Source organism: Pelodiscus sinensis, chromosome 5 (assembly GCF_049634645.1).
Source record: "Pelodiscus sinensis isolate JC-2024 chromosome 5, ASM4963464v1, whole genome shotgun sequence".
In the NCBI taxonomy this organism is placed as follows: Eukaryota; Metazoa; Chordata; order Testudines; family Trionychidae; genus Pelodiscus; species Pelodiscus sinensis.
In genome coordinates, this window is record NC_134715.1 from 92,747,057 (window position 1) to 92,759,238 (window position 12,182).

The 12,182-nt window shown below is 41.0% G+C and overlaps 1 protein-coding gene across 5 annotated transcripts in view; it reads left to right on the plus strand.

The window, feature by feature from the left end:
• The window catches only part of PDS5A (PDS5 cohesin associated factor A), a 154,927-nt gene extending 144,738 nt beyond the window's left edge, over window positions 1–10,189 (plus strand). For 4 of the 5 annotated variants that reach the window (XM_025187940.2, XM_025187941.2, XM_075930552.1 and 1 more), the window contains 4 exons: window positions 1,604–1,709; window positions 3,423–3,778; window positions 7,985–8,135; window positions 9,001–10,189. In XM_025187940.2, coding sequence (XP_025043725.2) covers window positions 1,604–1,709; window positions 3,423–3,778; window positions 7,985–8,135; window positions 9,001–9,036 — 649 coding nt within the window. In that variant the 3' untranslated portion in view covers window positions 9,037–10,189. The remainder of the gene's footprint in view (window positions 1–1,603; window positions 1,710–3,422; window positions 3,779–7,984; window positions 8,136–9,000) is intronic. The other variant, XM_075930551.1, reaches the window with a different exon arrangement.
• Window positions 10,190–12,182: the final 1,993 nt, after the last annotated feature.

Here is a 12,182-nt window from a genome sequence, read left to right on the forward strand (position 1 = left end):
CCAGGCTTCCTTATCTGCACTTTTATGATTCTTTTTTTTTTTTTTTTTTTTTTAAACAGTCAGGATAACTGGCGCATTGAGAGGTCATGAACAGCACAGGGTCATATGGCAACTCAATAGCATAGACAGGACTAGAATATGACTCTAACTCCTTGCCATATTTGCAATGAACTAACCACAGGGGTCACTTTATATTATGGATGTAGAATCTTGTACTACGTACATCACATGGAAGCTGAGCATCTTAAAACAACACTGATCAATCTCACTAAATTAAGAGGGGGGTTTTGTGTACAGGGTGTGCATTAGCTATATTAAAGTCAATTTGGATCCTGATGGATTGTAAATGTATTCTGATGTCATGTGATTGAAAACTCTAGCTATTTGTTTTTAATGTTTTTCATCTGAAAATATATTAATATGAAAATATATTAATATGACTGAACAAAAATATTGTTGGGTAATTAGATTTTACATCCCACGTGTTTCTAATATGAAGGAATTAAGATTAATCATGTTTCTTAATAAACAATAAATATAATTTCTCGACACTTTTTAGTGACTGTGGTGTTCCAGTTAAAACCAAAGATTTTTGATGAATAAGCCCAGTTAGGATGTTGATGTGTCATTTAATAAAAGGCTAAAATAAAAATGGCTTGAATAAAGATTGCTAATAATATGTGACAGGAGAGTGCTTCATTTTCTAAAGTATATAAGATCAGATTGTGAAAAGTATTGAAGGGACTAACTCCCATAGATTTTTAAAAATCTGCCCCATAGAAAGAGGGAGAGCTTGCACTTTGAAATCTTAAATTCTCAAAAATTTAGCTTTCATAAAATTGAAGGGTAATACAGTAGACTTCCAATAATCTGGCACCTTTGGGATCCAGGGGGTGCCGGATTATCAGATATGCCGGAGTATCAGGAGGTATTTTGGCAGGGGGGCTGTTACGGGTCTGGGGGGGCTTGGAGAAGCCGCGGGCAGAGCAGCTGGGGTGCTGCCTGGTTGGTCCCGCAGCGCTGCCCCTCACTCCCCTGTTCCCCCCTGCTCGGCGTCCGACAGCACCCTAGCTGCTCTGCTCTGCAGCTTCCCCAAGTCAGCCGCTCATCAGTTTCAGTAGCGGCAGCAGCGGACTTGGGGAAGTGGCACGGAGCAGCTCCAGTTGTCCAGTTGGCCGGAACACTTTCAGGTTCCAGTTGGTGCTGGATTATCGGGAGTGCCGGACCACTGGATGCCGGACAATTGGAGGTTTACTGTAGCACTTCTTCATCAGTTTGTAATGTGTCCCACAGTTGGGGCAAAGCTTAGGTGGTCCTACATACACGTGGTAATTACTTTGAATATTCTTACCATAGTATGTTTTGTGAAAAATTTCCCCTCCTTGAACACCTGTGTGCAAGCTCCTAGTCCTGATTAATAAATTTGTTCCCATCTTCCAAACTTTTGGTATCACACTTGAATATTTGTCCGAATGGAAACCATTCTGATAAGGAAATATAAAAGTAAAGCCAGGTGATTTTCCTACTTTGATCCGTGCTTCTCCATATCTGTTTTGAATGAAGAAATGGTTGCATTATATATATTTTTTAATTCCTCTCATAGGGAACAGAGTTCAGACATATCAGAAACTGGGGTCAGCGAAAATGATGAAAATCCAGTGAGGATTATTTCAGTCACACCAGCAAAGACAGAACCTGTGAAAAACAAGGTAGATTTCATATTTTTAAATGGCAAGCTAAATTTCTAAATCTTTCAAGCTAATCTTGCATAGAAACTGACCAGCAGCAGCTGAATCGGGGATGCCTGGGGCAGAGACGGACTATCGGAAGGGGGGGGCTATGAAGGGTGTGGGGTGGTATCCCCCGCCAAACCACTCTAGACCCCTCATAGCCCCACCTTCCGATAGTCCAGCATATCTGATTATCCGGCACCCCGGGGTCCTAAAGGTGCCGGATTATCGGAAGTTTACTGTATATCTTTTTTGAGATGAGGTGGCCACATCTCCACCCAGTATTCAAGATATGGATATATATATATAGAGAGAGAGAGAGGCAATATGATATTTTCAGTATTATTATTTATCCCTTTTAGGGATATGACTGTGTCACTGAGGCAGCAGCATGAGGGGGAGGAGGTGGGAGCTGGTGCATGTGTAAACTTTTGTGCTGGCTCCTGTGGAGCTGTCTGCCCCCCGCACTGCTGCCTCTGATACAGAGGCAGCAGCCAGGGGTGGCAGTCCCTGCCAGCACCAGCTCCTGCTTCTCCCCTCTCACTCCCCAATTCTACACTTAACACAGATAAACACATTGTAACATCCCTAATCCCTTTGTTGATGATTACCAATATTGTGTGCTTTAATTGCCTTTGCACATTGAGTAGTTGGTTTCAGAGAACTATCCACAATGATGCCAAGATCTTCCTCTTGAGTTGTAACAGCTAATTTAGATCCCATTATTTTATATATAGTTGGTATTATGCGTTCCAATTGCAGTTATCAACATTGAATTTCATCTGCCATGTTGTTGCCTAGTCACCCAGTTTTGTGAGATCCTCTTGAAGCTCTGTGCAGTCCCTGTAGAGAGGAGCTACAAGGACCATTCAGCGCACCTTGTATTTTCAACCATATGAATAACTACGGATTTTCAAGGCACACAGGAAATAATGTAAATAATTTCACTGGGTCCGTTGCCATGGTAGAGTCATGATAACGGTCATCATCTTAGGTATGCTCCTTGAATAACTCCTATGTGGAATTTGCTGGAGACGTGCTGCCAGCTGTTCCAGAGACCATTGATTAGATGGCCACTCATTGCCTCCCTCCTTTGCCCATGCTGGAGCCATTTACGTAGCCCTACTTTATGTAAGAGTAAGAGCACCACCATCCCCCACACACGCACAAACATTCACACTCACTTTCTTCCCCATAACTAGTGAACTTGGCAGAACAAGTAGGAAGGAAGATATCCCCTATGTCCAGTTTCCACCCCCACTTCTTCCCCAAATCTATTTTTTGTCATAGAGCGAGTTCTAGAAGGATTTGTTGATATATTTATTACTGCTACACTACCACAGCTTTGCTGGAGATTGGTCTTAGAAATCCATTTACTAAAACCAATGCCTTTTTTAGCCAGACCCATTGTTTATTGATGGGCAAAGAGACAGTGAAGGAGCATGCTTCATATGATCATGGTGGGAAGTGAGTACTACAGTTCTACTGTAATCTTAGCTTTCAAACTAAAAGTACTTAGTTGGAGACTGAAAAAACGTTTTCTGCTAAAATCAAGCCATCATGTGGGGTAGGTGTTTATATGGCTCATTGCATATCTGCTTCAGAAATTCATGATTTCGACTGAGGTTGGTAACAGTTATAGGTTGACCTTTGAGGGATCGTTTTTGCTTAATAGAACCTTTTCTTTTCTAGGAGATGCATTCTGATCAGGCTACACAAGGAAACATTAGCACTGAACGTGGAAAAAAAAGAACAGCAGCAGCAGCGGGATCAGAAAATATTCATCAAAAAACAGAAGAAAAAAAATCAGATGAATCAGGACCACCAGTCCCTCCCAAACCTAGGAGAGGGCGTCCACCAAAGTCTGAATCTCAGGGCACCACAGTAAAAAATGATGAAACAAATAAACCATCTGGCAGGGGAAGGAAAAGGGCAGCAGTCAGTCAAGAAAGTTCAGGGAGTTTAGAGGCAGGTAATGCCAAAGCACCAAAACAGCAAGACGTAGCAAAAAAAGCAGCACCAGCACAAAGACAAATTGATCTACAAAGGTAAAAATCACATTTTTCCTACCCATAAGATGTATCCTGAGCTTTAGAAGTAATGTATTCAACAAATGGTTAAACACTCTAATAAACCAAAATAACCCACATCATGACTCAGCACGCTGGAGCGTGAAATACATTTTTTCCTGGTGTATCTCAAGAATAAGCCTGTGTATACACTATGAAAACAAGGTTCAGAGCTCTGAATATGACATTTCAGAGCAGAAACTACATCCTTTTTTGTATAGTATTATTTCTTGGCCACATGGGCACGATTACAAGAAGGAGTCCTGTGCCACCACATAGACTGAGATTTATTTGGGCATAAGCTTTTTGTGTGTAAAAAACACTTTGTCAAATGCGTGGAGTGGAAATTACAGAGGTAGGCATTCATATATGTAATAGCGTATCAAAAGAAGGCCAATTCAGTCGGGATGGGTTTGGCTCGCTCCCAGTAGTTGATGGAGAGGTGTGAATACCAAGAAAGGAAAAATTGCCTTTATAGTGAGAGAGCAGGAAAAACTTAAAAAACAACAAATAGTCTTGCAGCACCTAGAGCCGTGGTCACCAACCGGTTGATCGCGATCGACTGGTCGATTGTGAGGCCTCGACCAGTTGATCGCGAGGCGTTCGGGCAACCCCACCCCCCATTTTTCCCCCACCCCCGAGAAGCCCCACTACCTACCTCTAGGAGAGTCCTGGGAGGAAGCAGATGCAGATGCAAGGGACACTCTGCTGCCACTAGCACCTTGTCCCCACTCCCCGACCCTACTCCCATGTCCCCAGCTACAGAACTCTGTCCCTATTCCCATCCCCACTCCCTGAACTCTGTCCCCACTGGCACCCTGTCCCCTGCTGCAGAACCTTGTCCTCTGCCCTCCCAGCACCCTGTTCCCTCTCCCCTGCCCTCAGCCGCAGAACTCTGTCCCCACAAAATGTATAATTATAAATGCTTCATTTTAGATTTAAATAGCGTGAATAAAAAACAGACCATTTATTTCATAACTATAAACACGTGATTTTAATGTTATATATCGCATAATTTAAAAATAAACTGTTTATCAGAGTGTGTAAGTAAGGGCTGGGGATAGCAAGTGATAGACAGGAGGAGAATAGAGAGGGCAGGGCTTCAAGGAAGGGGCAGGGCGGTAGATCTTCGCCTGTTCAGTAGATCTTCGCCTGTTCTGAAATTTAAAAAGTGAACTTCGGTGTAAAAAGGTTGGAGACCACTGACCTAGAGGCTAACAGAAAATGTAGATGGCATCATTAACTTTAGTTAGCACAACCCACTTCTTCAGATGGAGTTTAAGGAGTTGATCCAGTTTTCAAATAAATAGCACAGAGAGGGAATGGGGGGAGGGCGAAAGAGGAGGAAATAGAAGAAAAAACGGGGAAAGAAATTTCAATTACAGTGTCCATGCTAAATGAAGCTGATGAGAATACTTAGTACCCACTTTAAGTGCCCTTTGTTTGGTTTTTTTATGTCATTAGGATGTGGAATGTACCGGGCCATCCAGCCAATGTCTTTGTTTACATTTCTGTTGTAGGAATCAAACTTGTAAATGAAATTAAGTTCTGTAGTTTCCCTATCGAACTGGCCTTTGAAATTGGTTTGAGATAATGCACTTACTTGGAGATCCATTACTGAGTGCCCAGGCAAGTTAAAATGTTCCCCCAACAGGTTTCAGTGTGATGCCTTTTCTGGTATCTGACTTGTGTTCATTAATTCTTCCTCAGAGAGACTATCTGGTTTGGCCAATATACATGGCAGAGGGACATTGCTGGCACTTGATGGCATAGATCACATTAGTGGATGTGCAGTTGTATGAGCCTCTGATGTGATGGTTTATGTGGTTAGGTCCTGTGATGATATTGCCTGTAGAGATATGTGGACAGAGTTGACATTGGGGTTGATTGCAGGGGTGGGTTCCTGGATGAGTATGATGGATGTTCTGTGTGGTTATTGGAAAGAATTTATTTATTGGAGGTTAGGGGGTTGTCTGTAGGCAAGGATTGGTCTGAAGTAGCTGATGTCTGGGTATGCATCTGGCCTTTTCAGTCTCTTTTTCCCACTTTCCCGAGTGGGTATTTCAGTTTTAAGAATGCTTTATATAAAACCTATAGGTGTTTGGAGCAAATCTAGTTATATCTTAGGGCCTGGCTGTAAACATTTTATAGGGAAATGTGTCTTGGATGGAAGCTGGTTGGTGTAATGTAACAGTTGGTAGGCTTCCAGTATAAGGTGGTGGAAATGTGTCTGTCGTGTAGTTGTACTGTAGCATCAAAGAAGTGGAGCTCTTGTGTGGAGTGGTTCAGGCTAAGGTTGATGGTATGGTGGAAGTTATTGAAATCCCTCTGAAATTCTTCAAGGGTTTCCTTCCCATGAGATAATAGTGAAATGAGAAGCTGGATATGAATCAATAGTGTGCCCTTATGGGCAAGAAGGCTAACTGCATATTGGTGTACATTAGGAGGAGCATTTCCAGGAAAGTGATTATTCTCCTTTATTCAGGTCTGGTGAGGTCACATCTGGAGAATTGTATCCAATTCTGGGCCTCCCATTACAAAAAGAACATGCAGACATTGAAGAGAGTCCAGCAGAAGGCAACCTAAAGGATTAGGAGGCTGGAGCACATGACTTATGAGGAGATGCTGAGGGATTTGGGCTTATTTAGTCTAGAGAAGATTGATAGTAGCCTTCAACAATTTGAAGAGGAGTTCCAAAGGGGATGAGAGAGGCTGTTCTCAGTGATGACAGAATGAGGAGCAATGGTTTCAAGTTACAGTGGGGGAGGTCTAGGTTGGATATTAGGAAAAACTATTTCACTAGGAGGATGGTAAAGCACTGGAGAGGGCTAACTAGGGAAGTGATAGAATCTCCATCCCTAGAGGTTTTTAAGTCTCAGCTTGACAAAACCCTGGCTGGGATGATTTAGTTGGGATGGGTCCTGCTTTTGGCAGGAGGTTGGACTGATTGACCCCCTTAGGTCTTTTCCAACCCTGTGATTTTCTGATTCATACAAAAACCAGTAGAACACTTTAAACCTCCCTGGACACTCAGTAACTGATTTAAAAATAGCCACCCTCTTACCCAAAAAAAGGGTAATTAACCCTTTCCAAAAACCCAATTAACAAAGAGAGCTGCAATTCATTTGCAAATTTAACAAAATCAAATTAGGACTGAATAAGGATTTACAAACTTCTCCATGGGCTGCTGGGAGTGAGCCACATCCACCATGACTGAATAGGCCTCATTAACACTGGTCCTACACTTTTTAAGTAGCTTCCTTCTTTTGATATGTGCATGTGAGAGTGAGTGTCCTACCTCTGTGATTTTTACCCATGGAAGCTAAATCTGTTAGTCTTTGAGGTGCCATAGGCCTTGCTGCTGTTTTTGCAGACACAGATTAACATTGCTATCCCTCTGCGATATGGGTACAATTGCAATCGATATTTATATCAGAGATGTTGTATCAGAATAAATGATAAAATGATAGGGATGTAAAAATGCAGTTAAAAATATAACCGTGTAACCTATGAAAATCACTGTGTAACCTCTATGCGCGCTGCAGGCTCTGCAATATAAAAGCTTCAATTACCTTTGTATTATGGAGCCCACAGCAAATCTCCCCAGGAGTGGGGCTAGGGCTGCTGTCTTTTAATGAGATAACCACTCCCAGGGAGACTTTGCTGTGGGCTCTGCAGCCAGCTCCCTGGGAGCAGGGCTGACAGCACCTGCCAGCCCTGCTCCTGTGGGAGTCAACATGTAAGTCAGGTTCAGGAATCAGTCCTGCAGCAAGGGGGGGGGAGCGGAGTAAGGCAGCTGGGCCTGATGAAGGGGAACCAAGGCAGGCAGGGAGGGAGCTGTTCCAGCCCTTCTGGTTAACTGGAACTGGTAAGCCTCACTCTTACCAGTACAGGTAAGGCTTATCGGTTAACCAGTTAACTTTTTATATCCCTAGTCTATGACAGCATCAATGTAGGAAGAGAAGAGATTAAAACCCACTAAGTGTCATATTAGTATACAGAGAAAAAGAATCTGTATTTTACACTTGTCCTTGAAATTCTGTGGCATTTAATTTTTCATATGCTTAAAACAAGCTATGCATCTGATAGCTTCTTTTGCAGTATGTATAAACTCAGAATAGTGATAGAAATGTATAAACTCAGTTATTCCTAAATAAATGTCAAAGCAGTGTTAACGTTTTTCAGAAGCCAGGTGCTGGGAAGTGATGGAGATTCACTGTTGGAGATAGAATCAAGTCCAGGATATTCATCAAATGATATGGATCATTTTAAGGCCTGTGAGAGCAGCCAGGAAGACAATGAGGATACAGAGCTAGCAGAGAGAGGCTTCCTTAAGGTGCAGCAGGGACTTACACAGGCTATTTTATATTTTTATTGTAGTTTGGGCAGTAGGGAATCAAGGAATCCCATTTCCCTTCTATAAAACCACCTTTGAGTGTGAGACATCACAAAAATCTTAGCTTTTTTGACTGTTAGTAATTATTTGTGGATATCAGAAAAGGTGTTTGCTGGATTACTTGCTTTTAGATAAGAGTTCAATGATAGTCTTTTCTGGACTTGAATTCTTAAAGCTTTTGTTTCAAGTTACTCTTCCTATTCCACATCATGTGTTCTCAAACTTCGTTGCACCAAGATTCTTTTTTGAGAACAAAATTACTACATGACCCCAGGAGGGAACCTGAGTTCCCACTGCCTTGGGAAGGAGGGGACATGAGGGACCTGAGCCCAAGCCCTGCTGCCCCAGTTGAGGGTGGAGCCTGGGCTTCAGCTTCAGCTCTGGATCCCTTCAAGTGTAATGCTGGCCCTGGCGACCTCATTAAAATGGATTCAAGACTGACTTTGGGGGTGCACAGTTTGAGAACCACTGCACTACATTAATTCAGTTTGATTCAACAAGAGAAAATGTTATGCAATGTTATGGAAGTTAAAGAATACATCTATCTTCATTCAGGTTTCGGTAGCACAACTTTTGGTTAAAACATGAAAATACGTAGCAGGGTAATGCAGACTTATTGAACCAGTGCTGGGGTAGTTCAGAAAATATACAATATAAAGCTGTTAGATTAAAATCACAGGTGAAGAGTCAAGCATATTGTAGGAACATAAATGTATTCATTGGTGAGGGTGGTTTTTATGGTTCAGGAGTAATTGAATTTTATTTACACAAATATTTAACTCTTATTTTCTTTTCTCCACATAAGGTAAAAAGAAAGCTTACTCGTAAAGGGAGGAAATGAAGGCCAAATAATAAAAGGCAAGCTCCAAGCTTCTGCAAAAACTAAGATTCTGAAATTTCCTATACAGGAACTGAAATTACTTCAAAACATACAGCTTTCAGCTCTGAAAACAAAAGGAAAACTATGCTTCCCTTTTTCATGAAATTAATCCTTCTCAATGAAATTGTAAAGCAGAAACTCTTGAAAAAGAGGCTAAAAGCATCTGTACTTACTTCCCCAGAGACTTTTTTTTATGAAAAGTCAATAATTAAGCAAATTGCTTAACACTTGGTTCAAGTTTCTGCATATCTGGAGTTTAAAATGTTTTACTCCATTAATTTTCATGCTGCATTTTTTTAAAGAAAGTCAAAGGAGGTCCTTTTACTGACATTGAAAAGTCATGATCCTAGAGCCAGGTTATTCCCATGTTTCACAAGAAAAGTAGAAGTCTACTGAATGGAAACAAGAGTAGAGAAAAATCACAAGAAATATTTCTTTGCTTTACTTTTGGAGACTCTTTTATGTATAATTCTTCCCGCCTGCCTACTTTTCTGCAAAAATAAGATGTACAGATTTCAGTTCCCTGCTATGAAAAGTCATGTGCTGGCAATTTTATAAATGTTGCTTTCTGATTTTTATCAGAGTGGGAAAATAATCACTTAAAATTATTATTGATTTGCAAGTAGACATTTCATTTTTTAATTTTCCTCCACTTTAGTTTAATATAATTTGCAATAAATGTACATATTGATGTTTGTTTTATAAAAACATATATCACTTTTAAGTGTTTTTACTCCAGCAGTTCTTCTGTTGGAATATTCAAAATTTTAAATGAGTAAAGACAGTCCAGGATTTGATTTTATAATGTTTGTCACCAGATTTTTATTATTGAAGTAAAAAAGTCAATTTTTAAAAATAGTTGGACTTCAGGAGCTTTTAAGGAAAGTTGGAAATGTTTAGGATTGCTCTCAATTTTAAGCATTGTGCTGATTGGAAGTAAGACTGTTTTGCATTTTGTCTTCCTGTTCAGGCTCATTTTTAATGTTTATTTTAGAAAAACTGTTGCATCAATATTATGTTTCCTGGCATCGTTCAGCATAGATACAGTGTACACTTTTATGTACACGTGATCATATTTAAGTTTGTTGCATAAAATAAACGCTTCTAGGTGTCATATGGTGGTCCTTTTTTCATTTCCTCTAAATCTAATTATTACATATATGTGTGTGCTGTCCTGTACACAGAAACATTGCATTTGAGCAAATAGGCTATGTGTAGAAACGTATGTAGTCAGAAGGGAGAAACTTTGCATTTGAATAGATTGTTTGATTTGTTTTTTGTAAATTATTTTTTCCTGCCTAGAGGATAAGCATTGGGCTGCAACTCAAGAGAACTGGGTTGTATTCCTGGTTCTGCTATTGGCTTGCAAGGTGACATTTAGTAAGTTGCATCACACCTCTGTGCTTCAGTCACCCATTTGTAAAATGATAGTGTTTTTACTTTGTGAAGTATTTTGAGATGGTGATTAAAAAATGCTATCTAAATACTTTTTTTTGGTTTTGTAATTGATGCACTTGTTGAAGGAATGACTACTGTCCTAAATTGTTAGTGTTGCTGTATGTTGTTACAGTTATCTTTCTCTAGTCCCAGAGTGGCAGTGCTTCCTTGATGGGTCATATTTTGTGTTTGTGTTCACACAGAGCAATAGCTACATTTCAGGATTTCTAGAGCAATATGAGAATTTCTGATATTAAAGGGGTTTTATATTTATATCAATACTAGAAGATTTACCCAGTGTTGCTCAGGTCATTAGCTCAAATAAGTTGGTTTTCTTCATTTAAATCATTGCTCTTGGATGGTGCTGGGAATGAGGAATTCAGTATGCAGGCTGCCTCAGGGGAAAAGGACAGCCGTAGCCCTCTCACCACAGCAGCTTGGGGACAGGTGAGAAGCATGACTGTCCATGGTCACTGCAGTGGGCATAGCTGGGCAAGGGGTGCATTTCCCCTGGCTGGAGGACGGACAGACACTGAAATATATATTATAGTAGATTAAAGATGCTAAATATCGAGTAATTTACTAGTCGAGTAGTCGATGCAATTTCCATTGACTAGTCGATAGGCACTTCCACATTCCTCCTTTGAAATGCACAAGAGCCCCCATTGGGGGCTCTTGTGCATTTCCAAGCAGAAGCTCCCACCCTGGATGCTGCATTCCATGCTGCACTGCTGCTTTGACATGCCATGCGGAGCCTGGGGTCAGCTGGGGAGTCCCTAGCTGATCCCAGGCTCTACACAAATGCTGCAGCAGCATTTCAAAGGGGCAGCCCTGCAAAGCTGATCCTGGGCTCAGCTGTGTCGCTTCCCCTTTGAAATGTTGAGGCGGTGTTTTAGAGGAGCAGTGCCACACAGAGCGTAGGCTCAGCTGAGTGGTGCTGCTCCTTTGAAACTCTGTCATAGCATTTCAAAGGGGGCAGTGCCACACGGAGCCCGAGGTCAGCTCAATGCTGCACTGCTTTGAAACACCAAGGCAGCAAAAGGTAGGGGGGAAGACTAGTCAACTAGTCCTTAACATCTTCATAGTAGATGTCCCTTTCTAAACTCATGCCCCCTGTTGTTTCAATGGCATAACAACTATCTTGGTCCCCATCGCTGCCCCCCTGTGGTCATTCTATAGTGTAACTCTCCCTCCTACTGAGTCCTCCCTTTCTATTTAATAAGAAACAATCCCATTCCCGGCATATCTCATTGTCCTGGCACAACCAAACCCTGACCTTGCTTTAAGTAACATAAAAGGAAGCTGAATACCAAATTTCTGGTCCTAACTTTTACTGTTTAGGAGGAGTTCTTGAACCAACTGACTCAGATGCACATTTTTAAAATATAGTAAGATCAATATATTTAAATATATTAAAGGGACGCTGTTAAATTTGAAGTCATAGAATAGTTAGTTTTTCTTTTATCAATAGATTTTAGATTTCTAGGACTGAATTTTAAAAATCTGTTCTACTCTTCATCATATATATTTATACTTTTGACACACTAGTCCAGTGTTTCCCAATTTTATTTGGCCACTGAACCCTTTTAAACGTGAAAGAATTTTGCGGAACCCCTGATAAGGAGTCTTATATATGGAGCTGAAAAAGTAGACCACAAATAAGTAAGGAT